Source organism: Cervus elaphus, chromosome 22 (assembly GCF_910594005.1).
Source record: "Cervus elaphus chromosome 22, mCerEla1.1, whole genome shotgun sequence".
Taxonomy (NCBI): Eukaryota; Metazoa; Chordata; class Mammalia; order Artiodactyla; family Cervidae; genus Cervus; species Cervus elaphus.
Genome location: NC_057836.1, coordinates 12,704,285 through 12,719,105, shown reverse-complemented (window position 1 = coordinate 12,719,105; position 14,821 = coordinate 12,704,285). Strand labels below are relative to the sequence as shown.

At 41.0% G+C, this 14,821-nt stretch overlaps 1 protein-coding gene across 2 annotated transcripts in view; it reads right to left on the bottom strand.

The window, feature by feature from the left end:
* The window catches only part of KDM5A (lysine demethylase 5A), a 67,685-nt gene that overhangs the window by 25,554 nt on the left and 27,310 nt on the right, over positions 1-14,821 (bottom strand). For both annotated transcript variants that reach the window (XM_043882676.1, XM_043882677.1), the window contains exons 14-20: positions 14,543-14,737; positions 12,096-12,277; positions 11,620-11,744; positions 9,326-9,476; positions 7,924-8,038; positions 4,887-5,242; positions 1,607-1,745 (exon numbers count right to left, since the gene is read on the bottom strand). In XM_043882676.1, the coding sequence (XP_043738611.1) occupies positions 1,607-1,745; positions 4,887-5,242; positions 7,924-8,038; positions 9,326-9,476; positions 11,620-11,744; positions 12,096-12,277; positions 14,543-14,737 (1,263 nt within the window). The remainder of the gene's footprint in view (positions 1-1,606; positions 1,746-4,886; positions 5,243-7,923; positions 8,039-9,325; positions 9,477-11,619; positions 11,745-12,095; positions 12,278-14,542; positions 14,738-14,821) is intronic.

Genomic DNA, 14,821 nt, shown 5'->3' with positions numbered 1-14,821 from the left:
TCTTAGGAACTGGAATGAAAATCGACCTTTTCCAGTCCTGTGGCCACTGCTGAGTTTTCCAAATTTGCTGGCATACTGAGTGCAGCACTTTCACAGCATCATGTTCCAGGATTTGAAATAGCTCAACTGGAATTCCATCACCTCCACTAGCTTGATTCATAGTAATGCTTCTTAAGGCCCACTTGACTTTGCATTCCAGGATGTCTGGCTCTAGGTGAGTGATCACAATATCATGATTATCTGGGTCGTGAAGATCTTTTTTGTACAGTTCTTCTGTGTATTCTTGCCACCTCTTAATATCTTCTGTTTCTGTTAGGTCCCTACCATTTCTGTCCTTTATTGAGCCCATCTTTGCATGAAATGTTCCCTTGGTATCTCTAATTATCTTGAAGAGATCTCTAGTCTTTCCCATTCTATTGTTTTCCTCAATTTTTTGTACTGATCACTGAGGAAGGCTTTCTTATTTCTCCTTGCTATTCTGCATTCAAATGGGTATATCTTTACTTTTCTCCTTTGCTTTTCACTTCTCTTCTTTTCACAGCTATTTGTAAGGCCTCTTCAGACAGCCATTTTGCTTTTTTGCATTTTTTTCTTGGGGATGGTCTTGATTCCTGACTCTTGTACAATGTCACGAACCTCCATCCATAGTTCATCAGGCAGTCTGTCTATCAGATCTAGTCCCTTAAATCTATTTCTCACTTCTACTGTATAGTCATAAGGGATTTGATTTAGGTCATACCTGAATGGTGTAGTGGTTTTCTCCACTTTCTTCAATTTCAGTCTGAATTTGGCAATAAGAAGTTCATGATCTGGGGCAGGGGCTAAATTAGGAGTTTGGGATTAACATATACCCACTACTGTACTTTCCTGGTGGTTTAGTGGATAAGAATCCACCTGCTAATGCAGGGGATGTGGGTTCAATCCCTGGCCTGGGACGACTCCATGTGACCTGTGTGCTACAACTACTGAGTCCACACACCCTAGAGTCCTTGCTCTGCAACAAGAGAAGCCACTGCAACGAGAAGCCCAAGCAGGGCGACAGAGAGCAGGCCCCAGTGCTGTGGCTACACGAAGACTGCACAAAGCAACAGAGACCCGCAACAGCAAGAAATGCATGATTTTTAAAAAGTACACACGATGTATATAAAATAGGTAAACAGCAAGGGCCTACTGTATAGCACAGGAAGCTATACTCTCTCTTGTAGTAACCTATAATAGGAAAGAATCTAAAAAAGATTTTATATATGTATATATTACCGAACCACTTTGCTGTACACTTAAAATAAGCACAACAATGTAAATTAACTATACTTCAATTTTAAAAAAGTAACTCATGTACATGCCAAGACAGTCAATGAATACAGCAGGAAATAAACTCCCTACTGCTAAGCATTAATTAAATGGCTAATTCTGTCATCTCTCATAGCAAGAAGTCAACAGAAGTAAGTAATGTTTAAATACGTAATACATGTTTAGAAATAAAAATCGGATAAAAGAACAAGTGAATTTCAAGTACACAATTATTTCAGTACAGAATTAAAGGCTTCAAGGATTCAGGTGTGAGATAGCATTCCCTGAACAGTGGACAACTCAAGAGGCTCTTTACCTGAATAGCTTCCACTTTAGTCGTCCATTCTCGGGCCTTCTGTAAGGCTTCTTTTAGGGACAATACATTGGGCAGAAAGGCTGGAATGCTCTTAGCTTCATTCACGATGCTTTCTAAACTCGCCACACTGTGCCGAGGTCTTGATAAGCATAAAAACAGGGAGGACACATGAGGATAAGTCAAACTACTACCAACACTTAAATAAAACTTTACAACATGTAAAAGAACTTTCATACATGTGACTTCACTTAATTCTCACCATAAGCCTATGGGAGAGGCAAACACCTATTACCTTCATTTCCATTTTATAGATAAGTTTAACTCAAGATCAATTATTTCCTCAAAGTCATTTAATGCAGTAAACGGCACACACGAAGCACTGACTCAGAATCAGTGTCAGATCCTGTACTCTTTCCTACACGAAACTACCTCTGTATCAGTTTCCACAGGATCTGAAACTGTCAAAGAGATGCGTAAGAGACAGCAACGTAGGAAGCAATAGTCTAGAAATCCACTGACGTTGACATTTAATTCAACTATAAGCACTAACACCTCGTTACACAAAGATGACCAAAATACAGACCTCATCCTAAGAAATATACTTGTACTGGGAACTAAGAACAAATGACTATGGGTTCACTACTAGGGAAATAGTGATTAATCTGACCTGGGAGAGTTGAGAAGGGTTCTGAACTAGGCCTTAAATAAGAAGTGTGGTTTGGTCATGTGAAGGGTTAAAGGAAAAACATCAGGAATTTAACAAACAAAGACATGGAGAAAAACCTGAAGTTGTTAAAAACAAGTTTAAGATGAGGGATAGTGAGAACGGGAGGTGGGGTGGGAGTAACAGCAAGAAGGAGAGGAATCTGGCAGAAAAGAAAGATGTAGATTAAGAGGTCTTCAGGGCTGTGAATTTAGGTCTTATGTGAAAAATGGGAAACTACTGAGAGTGGGAACTGTTTGAGCACCCATGAACCCTATTATGTGCCAGGCACTAGGCTATGTCCTTGGGACAATTAATGCACAAGATGATATAATCCTTGCCATCATGAAACCTTCTAATCTTGGGGGAGTTGATTATCAATAAAACGTTACAATACACCATAATTGCAATAATAAAGGAAAAGGAAGATGCTGTCAGAATATACAGTAGGGGGACTTTGCTGACTTGGCAGTAAGGAAGGCTTCCTAGAAGTGACCTCTAAGCTCGTTTCTCCTTTCGGAATAGGAAATAGTCAGGAACATCAGGCCCAGGCCCAGGGGAGGGGTGGTGGAGGTGCACCACAGCAGGTAGACAGAGGGGAAAGGTACACCCCAGGGTTGGCGCGGGGAGGGGGGGGGGTGTCAATATGTCTGGAACGCAGAACACAAGAGAAAGAATGGCAAGGGGTGATGGTAGGTATTTAAGCAAGAGGCTAGATTACAAAAAGTCAGGTTGAGGAAGTCTGAACTTCACCCCAAGGGGATTGGGAAACCGTGATGGGCTTTAAGCAGGGAAGTCAAACTGTCACTTCTGCACTTTAGGAAAACACTAACTTCACTGTGAAGAATGGGTGACAGAGGGGTGAGATTATAGACAGAACCTGGTGCTGTGTGCTAAGACAGCTGTAACAACAGCCCAAAGAAAAAGAATGAAAGAGAAAAACACCAAGGAAACAGCATCAGCAGGACTCGGGAGCTGAGTCAGAGGGGAAGGATATGGGAGGGCGGGGCCAACACTAATGTCCAAAGTTCTGGTTTGTTCAAATGAGTGAAAGAGGATTTAATTCAAAGAAAATAGAAACAAAGGAAGAGAACACGGGAAGCAGTGGATGAAGGTTATTTTGAATATGGGGAGTCTGAGGCACCTATAGGACATCCTCTGGAATTATTTAACAAGCAGATGATAGCTACAGGTAAAAAAAACCAATTTGTGTTCTAGATGAGGATTTGGAGTCAGTCTGCACAAAGGTGGTAAACAGAGACAAGAAGTGAGATGAAATTTCCAAGGAAGGGTACAAAGTGAGCAGAGAAGTGGCCTAGGTCAGAATCCTGGGGAAAGTGCTCTAAAAGAGGCAGAGAGAGAGGCCAAAACCAGGAGGAAGAGATCCAAAAAGGAGCAGTCAGCAGCTAACCAGCACTCAGGATGCAGAATGTGAAGGATGCATTTCAGAAGAGCTTTGACAGGAGCTGGAAAACTGACTCCATCAGTCCTCTCTCTACCAACTTCATTTTCTTCATGACACTAATTTGCTAAAACTCTGGGAAGATCTCCTGGAGAAGGAAATGGTAACCCACTCCAGTATGCTTGCCTGGAGAATCCCATGGACAGAGAAGCCTGGCAGGCTACATACAGTCCATGGGATCACAAAGAGTTGGACAGGAGTGAGTGACTAACACTTTCACTTTTCATTCATTTCTTCATCTGTCTCTCCCCACTTGGTCAATTTTAGAACAGACTTTCCTATCAAATGAATCCAAAATAAGTAACTGGCAAAGTAATTAAGCACATGGAGACTTTGGAATGAAGTGGAAAAGGCTTTAAATTTGAGCTGCATTATTTAACAACTATGCGATCTAAGCATCCCAATGGAAATTATATTAATACTAATTTTTGGTGAAAAATACTCTCATACAGAGCATGGAAGTCAAACAGACGGACACCTGACTTCAATCTTGCAAGTATACTGGGTGCTGATGCTAATGCCGCCCAGTCTCCTGCCTGACTCTCATCTCCCTCTACTTCCCAGCGTGAATCCCCTGCTGGCGTAAAAAAAACACCACTCAGCTTCTGTCACCTAGGCACACACTGACACATTCCTTAAGCTGATCTTAGGACATTTCTCTTACCTCCCCTCCCACTTCAGTCCCACTCATTCTTCAAGGCTTGACGTACGTACATTGTCCTCTTTCTCGCAACACCTTTCTCTTAAGTGTCTCTCCTGACCATCCAAGCTACAATGACCTTTCCCCCCGATTCTAGCATTTTTCTGTTCCTCTCAGTTAACAACATATTGCAGCAGAGCTTTGTATTTCTTAGATCCTAACTAGAGTAGCAGTAATGGTGAGGCTGTAAACAAACCACTACTTTGTATCACTTACTGAAGTACTTAAAAAAGGACTCTGCACACAGTGTGCTCACAAGATTTGAAACTGTCCCTGTGCAGGCCCACTTGATAACCTAGTGACCCCTCGGGGAAGGCACAAGACATTCAACTCAACAGACCTTTATGTTCTTCCTTCCTCTCTACTTTCTAACCTACATCTTAAAGAGGGGACAGTCACCAATAGATGTGTTCACCTTGCCTGTAGGCAGACCTTGGCCTTCTCTTCCCACCGCTCAGAGACTGTGAGGAGCTCCTGAAGCTCGGCCATTGCTTTCTCCACAGCATGATGGGGTGCCAAGCCGACCCCAGAGTCTATCAACTTCTTCATGACATCCAAGGTGACCTGCTGTGGGTCCGACAGCGTCAGTCTTACTTCATCCAACCAGCGAGCCTGTTGCAGCTCTTGCTTTAGTCGAGCTAACTCTGGGAGCTCCACATACAGACTAGAGCCCATATCGATCAACATCTGGAGTTTGGACGAGTCTGGGGTCTCGTCCATCATGGCCTCCTGAGCACGCTCGTGAAACTCCTCCACATCATCGAGCAGATTCTGAAAGGTCAAAGTAATGAAGAACAAACTTAGAAGATACAAAATGAGTATGGAATACATATGGTTCTGGCAAACTACCAAATTCTAGACTACTTAATAATCTCACCATCATAGCACCAAACAGACATATGATAAAGACATAAATATGCTTCTCTTTACTTACACACGCCTTTTCAATATGATCAAGTCACTTTATTTTTTGGGGCTCCAAAATCACTGCAGATGGTGACTGCAGCCATGAAATTGAAAGACGCTTACTCCTTGGAAGGAAAGTTATGACCAACCTAGAGAGTGTATTAAACAGCAGAGACATTACTTTGCCAACAAAGGTCCATCTAGGCAAGGTTACGGTTTTTCCAGTAGTCATGTATGGATGTGAGAGTTGGACTATAAAGAAAGAAGAACTGATGCTTTTGAACTGGTGTTGGAGAAGACTCTTGAGAGTTTTGAGATTCTTGGACTGCAAGAAGATCCAACCAGTCCATCCTAAAGGAAATCAGTTCTGAATATTCATTGGAAGGACTGATGTTGAAGCAGAAACTCCAATACTTTGGCCACCTGATGCAAAGAGCTGACTCATTTGAAAAGACCCTGATGCTGGGAAAGACTGAAGGCAGGAGGAGAAGGGGACAACAGAGGATGAGATGGTTGGACGGCATCACCGACTCAATGGACATGAGTTTGAGTAAACCCTGGGAGTTGGTGATGGACAGAGAGGCCTGGCATGCTGCGGTTCATGGGGTCACAAAGAGTCGGACACAACTGAACAACTCAACTGGTCACTCAAAAATATTTCATGACTGCTAACTTAGGTGCAGGCACTAGTCTAGGCACACAGCATTAAACAAAAAATACAACATCCTTGTCTTCAAGGAATGCATGTTTTAATCTAAGTGGCCAGACACTGAAGACATGAATATAATGTTTCAGATAGTTTTCACTGCTATGAAAGTAAAACAGGGCAATTCAATGCAAAAGTGATCAGAGGTGATAAGGTGGTGGGGAGGAGCATGTTACTTCACAATGATGATCACAACCAAAACTACAGTGAGGTGGTACAGGAGGAAGACTAGTTCAGGAAGGGCAAATAATAACTGCAAAAGCTATTAAAGAGAAATGAGCTTGTGTCTTGGTCCTAAGTAGATGATGGAGATTAAAGTGGATACAGGAGAAAAATGGTTAAGGAATAAACAGAGGTCAGATTACACAGTGCCGTGTAGCTTAATTACAGTCACTTTGCATTTCATTCTGATGGCTTTGGGGAACCACGAGAGGATCTTAACCATGGGGAAGTGATATGACTTGGTTTCTATTTACATAATCACCCTGGCTACTGCATGAAAAATGAACTGTCAGGAACAAGAGTAAAAGAAGAGAGACCAGTTAAGGAGCTGCTGCAGTAATCTAAAGAGCAGAGTCCCACGGTTTAGGGCATAATTTAAGCGATGGAGATGATGACCCGCAGTCGACTGTGGAAGACATTTTGGAGGCAATATAATAGCAGCACTTGTTTTGAAACTGAATGTGGTATATAAGGGGAATAAGGCAATCAAGGATTTTGATTCATTTCATCTAAAATGCCTTTCAGCCCACCACAGGCAAATGGAATGGCTGCAACTGGATGGACGAGTCTGTAGAAAAGAAGAAAGGAAGTCAGAGTTGGGCATCAACTGGATACAGGTGATATTTAACGTCACCAAGAAGACATCAGGACCTCGAGAAGAAAGGGCCAAGACTCCCAATATATTCCAAACCCAGAAGCCACGCTGAGGAGAAAACAAACAGCTTCCCTAAAGAGGAAGGAACTGTGAATCATGAACCTGAGATAAACAGAGTGTGGTGTCAGATGTTTAGAAAAAAAGTCTCTCAGGAAGGAAAGCATGGTCAACAATCAAAACACTTCTATGGCATGGGGTTCAGACAATACAACTGACACTGATTTCACTGTTGATAACCTTGACAAAAACCATTTTAGCTATCCAGCCCTGGCCAAATCACAAAAAGACACCACAACTTATCAAAAGATGGCTAACTATGCAGATTAATGTATCTGAGAGACATTTCTGAGATTTTTACTTATTCATTAAGCCACAATGGCCCTGGTAATTTCAGAGCTCTGCATTTTTTTTTATTTATTCATTTATTTTTTTTTAATATTGTATTGGTTTTTGTCATACATTGACATGAATCAGCCATGGATTTACATGTGTTCCCCTTCCCGATCCCCCCTCCTGCCTCCCTCTCCATCCCATCCCTCTGGTTCTTCCCAGTGCACCAGCCCTGAGCACTTGTCTCATGCATCCAACCTGGACTGGTGATCTGTTTCACCCTTGAAGAGCCCTGCATTTTCAAAAGTTCACGATCTAGTAATTCACTGATACACTGATTCCTTTAACTAATTTTTTTCATTTCAATTACATCTACATTAAATGGAGGTTCTGGCCTAAAAGTAACAGAGAAAAAAAATATTTCTAAACTAGCTGTAGTTCCAGAATTTTAAAGGAGGAATTAAAGACTAAGAATGAAACCAAGAGCGTTCTTACTACCTACTGAAAAACCTTAAACAGCAGCACTTATTTGAGAAAAGAAACAGAACCAAAAAAAAAAAATGAATCAAGACACACTATTCTCTTTACCCAAAACAGGAAGGATATTACCCCAAGAAGAACGTGATACTCCACCTTGACTTGTCGAGCTTGGCTGATGACACACGGAAGACTGAAGAGCTGCTGGACAAAGGCCTTCAACTCTTCCACTGTCAGCTTGGTCCGCGTCCTCCCACCATCGGGGCTCTGCCTGGTGTCAGACAACATTGAGACGTAAGTAAGAAAATTCAGTCACTCCAACACCAAGGGGGCTTCTAGTCTCTTCAGGATTCTACCCCAAGAAATCCCAGAATACAAGTGTCTGAAGGATTTCATTTTCAAATGAGATTCTTAGCTCTTCAGTTAATGACTCAAAGATTCAACTCTCTAAGTTACAGTTCTTCCAACCTTACAAGTATTAAACATTTCAAACATTTAATAAAATCTCACAGTAAAATGTTAAGTTCACTGATAAAACTAAATCCTCCATCTCAGGAAACTTAAGATGTAGAACAAAGGCCTTTAACCTGGCTTAGGAGGTAATAAACCCTGTGAAACTGACTCTAGATTACATCTGTACGTACACTTTTCTAAGAAAAGGGTCTCTAAGCTTTGGCCAGATTCTTCAAGGCGGGGAGGCGGGGGTCAGAGACCCAGTGACAGGTGCAGAGTCCTGACTGATGATTGGTCTCTCATAAAACAAAAGATTAAAAAATGTACAAAGTAATTAAAAACCCAATGTGAATTGCTATAGAAAAAACCATTCAGACACAAGGCATGTGTTAGAATGAAACACCACCACAGAAAATGAAACAAATGCGAATTACGTGAAATACAGGGCATATACTGCCATGTTCCTTAACAGCCTCCCCTGCACCCAGGTCACTCTCTGCTGCCACCTGCCTTTAGCCTGCAGTACCATCTACTTACAAACAACTATTACACACCTACTGTGTGCCAGACATGCTTCAAAGCACAGCAATGAGAAGGATGAAAATCCCACATTCTACTCTAGCATACCTTCCAGTGCGGTAGGAAAAGGAGGAGGAGATAAAGACAGTAAGTTAATTCGTCTACCAGGAGAAAATCAAAGCAGGAAAGAAGAATAAAAAGGCTGCAATTTTACAAAGGTTGTCAGAGAAGGCCTCTCCAAGAATGTGATATCTAAAAAAGACTTGGAAGAAGTGAGGGAATAAGCCAGCTGGGTATCGGGCAACACAGCCCCAAGCAGGGTCAAGAGCAAACATGCAGGCCCTAAGCAGAGGACACGGTGAGGGTGAAGGGCAGAGAGAGCATGGTGAGGATGAACGGCAGGGGGAGCAAAGTGAGGATGACGGGCAGGGGGAGGGAGTGCAGGCAGAGCAAGAGAACCAGGAGCAGCAGGAGACAAAGCTGGGGCATTACTCGGGGAGGGATAACACGGCCTCAGAGACAACTAAGACTCTCAATACTCTGGTCAAAATAAAACAGAAAACCACTGAAGAATTCTCAGTCTTACCTGTGTTTCTGCTTTTTGCTCAGAAGCAGCTGAGCCACAGAAGCACACGTTTCAGCTTCTTTTACAGCATCCCTGAGTTTCCGAAAGAGATCATTCTCTGGGTATTTCCTATCCTCAGCATCCTCCAGCATTACTCGTAGCTCAATCAAATCTGTAAAAACAAAGAGAGCCATATGTCATCACCACAGAAAACAAAAAGCCACTCACCGAACAATTAGCAGAAACACCACAGCTGTGAAAATCCCGCCAATACAACTGAAGCTTATGACTTGTTTTCTAATCAGGTGGCTTGTTTTTTAATCCTGAGTTTTTCAGTTCAGTTCACACAGTCGTGTCTGACTCTTTGTGCACTCATGGACTGCAGCACGCCAGGCCTCTCTGTCCATCAACTACTCCCGGAGTTTACTCAAACTCATGTCCACTGAGTTGGTGATGCCGTCCAACCATGACATCCTCTGTCAACCCCTTCTCCTCCCACCTTCAATTTTTCCCAGCATCAGTTCTTTTCAGATGAGTCAGCTCTTTGCATCAGGTGGCAAAAGTACTGGAGTTTCAGCTTCAGCATCAGTCCTTCAAATCAATATTCAGGATCGATTTCCTTTAAGATAGACTGGTTGGATCTCCCTGCAGTCCAAGGGACTCTTAAGAGTCTTCTCCAACACCACAGTTCAAAAGCATCAATTCTTCGGCGTTCATCTTTCTTTATAGTCCAACTCTCATACCCGTACATGACTACTGGAAAAACCATAGCTTTGGCTAGATGGACCTTTGTGGGCAAGGTAATGTCTCTGCTTTTTAATATGCTGTCCAGGTTGGTCATAGCTTTTCTTCCAAGGAGCAAGTGTCTTTTAATTTCATGGCGGCAGTCACCATCTGCAGTTGATTTTGGAGCCCCCAAATATAAAGTCAGCCACTGTTTCTCCATCTATTTCCCATGAAGTGATGGGACCAGATGCCATGATCTTAGTTTTCTGAATGTTGAGCTTTAAGCCAACTTTGTCTCTCTCCTCTTTCACTTTCATCAAGAGGCTCTTTAGTTCTTCCTCACTTTCTGCCATAAGGGTGGTGTCATCTGCATATCTGAGGTTACTGATGTTTCTCCCGGCAATCTTGATTCTAGCTTGTGCTTCCTCCAGTCCAGCATTTCTCATGATGTACTCTGCACATAAGTTAAATAAGTAGGGTGACAATATACAGTCTTGACGTACTCCTTTCGCGATTTGGAACCAGTCTGTTCCATGTCCAGTTCTAACTGTTGCTTCTTGACCTGTACACAGATTTCTCAGGAGGCAGGTCAGGTGGTCTGGAATTCCCATCTCTTTCAGAATTTTCCACAGTTTGTGGGGATCCACACAGTCAAAGGCTTTGGCATAGTCAATGAAGCTAAAGTAGATGTTTTTCTGGAACTCTCTTTTTCGATGATCCAACGGATATTGGCAATTTGATCTCTGGTTCCTCTGTCTTTTCTAAATCCAGCTTGAACATCTGGAAGTTCATAGTTCACGTACTGTTGAAGCATGGCTTGGAGAATATTGAGCATTACTTTGCTAGTGTGAGATGAGTGCAATTGTGCAGAAGTTTGAGCATTCTTTGGCATTGCCTTTCTTAGGGATTGGAATGAAAACTGACCTTTACCAGTTATGTGGCCACTGCTGAGTATTCCAAATTTGCTGGCATATTGAGTGCAACACTTTCACAGCATCATCTTTTAGGATTTGAAAGAGCTCAACCAGATTCCCATCACCTCCACTAGCTTTGTTCATAGTGATGCTTCCTAAGGCCCACTTCACTTCGCATTCCAGGATGTCTGGCTCTAGGTGAGTGACCACACCATCGTGATTATCTGGGTCGTGAAGATCTTTTTTGCAGTTATTCTTGCCACCTCTTAATATCTTCTTCCGTTAGGTCCATACCATTTCTGTCCTTTACTGTGCCCATCTTAACATGAAATGTTCCCTTGGTATTCTAATTTTCTTCGAGAGAGAATTGCTCAGTAAGCCTTTACTCTGAGTCTACTGGTAACAACGGTTCCCTAAAATATATGATACATCTGCTGTGAGTTAGTGGTCTGTCTCATTTTATATCAACTTTTATCACTTAACAAAAGATTCTCACACAGGAAATTAAGTCTACAGTCAACCCCACTGGTCTCAAATCTCTTATGAAGCCTAGGATTTTTCCTTAATAGAGGAAAAACACATGAAACAAAACAAGATCTCTTTCAAAGTGAAAACCATTTCAGTGTCTGCTTAAAAAAGGAAGAAACTAAAAAAAAAAAAAAAGGAAGAAACAACCTTTCTTGTGGTTGAAGTTGGCAGATAATGCTTCTGTAACACGACTGACCCACGTGTCATAGGACTGTGCCCTGACCTTCACACCATAGAGCAGAGAAGGGAGGTCCTCCAATGGGTAGCGATATCTAAAAAGAAGATCACATACAAAAATAAAAACTTTCAAAACCCAACAATAATTTGAAAATAAATTAACACTGAAATACAATCACCTTAACAGGTACACATAAAGAGAAAAACCTAAGAAGCTCATAGAGTTTTAATTCAGAGACAGACAAGGACTGTGTGACATAAACTTGATAAAGCAACTCATTTTATTTGGTAAGTTTAGGGCCAACTTTAACGGGCTGATCCTCAAGAAAGGAGGAGGACGGGTAAGAGGTAACCAGAACAAACACAAGGAAGGGCATTACGAACAAGAGTATTAACAATATTTTTAAAAGACGGTAATGGAAGCTTTACGAGAAACATCTGGATACCTAAGACATTTTTTCTGCATGGGGCAGGGGCACAGGTCAGTCGGATGGTAGAGACACACGAGCCGTTCAGGATTACAGGAGCACGTGAGAGCAGAGAGGAAGCAGGTGGTCCTGCAGGCCGAACACTGTCGCTCATCATCAGGCACAAGCTCAAACACCTCTTCCTCTGACATCAGGACACCCTGAAATACAACTGATGTCACCTGATCAAGTCTTTCCAGTCTTTCAAGCATCAGCAAACTTAAGTTATTAATTTTTTTCCTACTCTGACGATATAAACATGGGAGATACAATGGCACATCCTCAAAATATTTTCTAAAAACATTGCTAATTTTTTATGAGCAAGACTAACCTTAGTATCTAAGAATGCACATATGACTGCTAAAACTTGTTAAAATGCAGGAAATGCTTACAACAAAGAGATTAAAAGTCATTTGTTGAGGGAAGGAAAGGAAGCAGTAATTGGGAAGTACTTTGAAGATGGCTGATAAGTTTTTTTTTGGGCACAGTAAGCCAAGACTTTTATTTGCTAGTATTATTTTTCTAACATATTTTGCTATAAAACCTTTTTTAATATACGATTTTGAAAAGTTATCCCTATTTACAGTTATTACAAAATACTGGCTAGCTGAAAAAGTTCTATTTCTTGATCATATGAAGATGACAACAAAGGTTGCTATATAATAATTCATGAAATTTTATATATATTTTATATGGTTTTGTTTTCTATTTAACATAAGAAAAAGATAAATCAAAAAGTACTGTCCCCAGGGACAATATACCCCCAGGGACAATATACCAATAAAAATTTTAGTAGTCTGAAAATAACACTGATAGGTACAAACATATGCAAGGATAAAGAAATGTAAAATTACTTAAACTATGCAAATGAAAGTATAATCTATTTCAACAAGGCATCAAAAAGAAAGCTAATCTTTTGTATATATGATGGATAAACAACAAAGCCCTATTATATATATCACAAAAAACTATATTCAATATCCTATGATAAACCATAATGGAAAAGAACATTAAGAATGTATATGTATATGTGACTGAATTACTCTGATATACAGCAGAAATTAAAACACTGTAAATCAACTAGACGTCAATTTAAAAAAAATATTAAAACTGGAAAAAAAGCTTATCAAATTCGGTATGCCACTTTAAGAAAGTAAGGGCACCTGAAGTACATTTTACAAAGGCTTCCATTTGATAAATAACAGGGTCCCCTTTATAGTTTCTACTTACCTGAGCATGGTATTTACAAACCAATTCCACTATGAGAGCAATCTTTTTTTTCCCACTTAAACAAGGTAGTGATCTAATAGTTTATTCACTGGCAGACACAACCCAATTCCTTCAGTATTTTCTTGTCTAGATATCTCCTGGCTGAACTCTATCTTTTCATTTTCTCATAGCAGCACTTCGTATTTTCTTTAAAAGTTACTTTAATGTAAAAATGGTTCCAAAATGCATTGCAGGTGTTTCTCATGTTAACAGCTGGCAAACAGAGAATGCTAATACATCAACTGACTAAGTCCTGGCTGCTTTAAGAAATTCTGCACCTCTTCCCAAAGCATACTCCAAGGACCACTAACCCTAGAAGGTATTCCACAAAAAAACAAGGAAATTTAGGCGGAGATAAATACTATGCATTATACCTCTTCCAACTGGAAATTAACAAACACCAGCATATTAAAGGATCAGGTAAGTTTTATAGTAAAGAATTCCACTAAGGGGCCTCCATGGTGGTCTAGTGGTTAAGAATCCACCTGCTAATAACAGGGAACACGGGTTCAATCCCTGGTCTGGGAAGTAAGATCCCACAGGGAACTGTGTATCACAGGAAATAAAGTGAGCTACATGGAAAAGGGGGGAGCATGGTACACACCCAGTGAGGCTAGCTATAGCTACGTAGGGAGGGTTAGGGAAAATGGGCTAAGACTAGTCTGAAGACATATATTTTCTCATTTAGTTCCCATTTCAATATGATGCTTAGTTTATTTGAAGCATTCAAAATCCCAACACTGGGTTATTCAGTGCTTCTTATAATCATTAAAAACTTAGATTGGAGGGAAAGGCAGATTGATTAACTCGGACAATCTGCAATCACCAGAAACACAACTTTTGTTTAATTACAAAGTTGAGAGGAGAACTTGATCTTTCTTACCTAAAGAAATACTATACGTAGGAAAATTTTAAAAATAAATATATACCTAAGAAATTCTACCTGACAGGACTGCATTTTTTACAATCTGGAGATGCTGACATCGAGATTCCTAAAACTTCAACTTAAACCAAAATGGCAGAAACAAAGGTATGAAATCTCCAAACAAGCAATTTCTTTGTTCAACTTCTAGGGGGATTGAAGATGAAAATGGATTCTTTCCACCACAGGTTCAATTTTTAGTGGATTCTGTAAGCAGTGTAATCAGCAAACTCACCATCTGCACCACAGACTCTCTTAACCGTGTCTCCTCCTCAGTCAGGAGCGTCAACTCCTTGCACACCATGGCAGCCAACCCCACGTCTAAGCATTCTGGATCTGCTGCCATCTTGAAGATGAGCTCCTCATGTGAGAAGACACAATGGCGCCTCAGCCGGCGGTAGTGACTCACACACTGACGTCCAATGGGCAACTGAAAACAAGACAAGAGTCTCAAATTAAAGTACTTGCTTATAACACATTCCAGAACAGAACCACTGCTTACCCCCAGATCCTC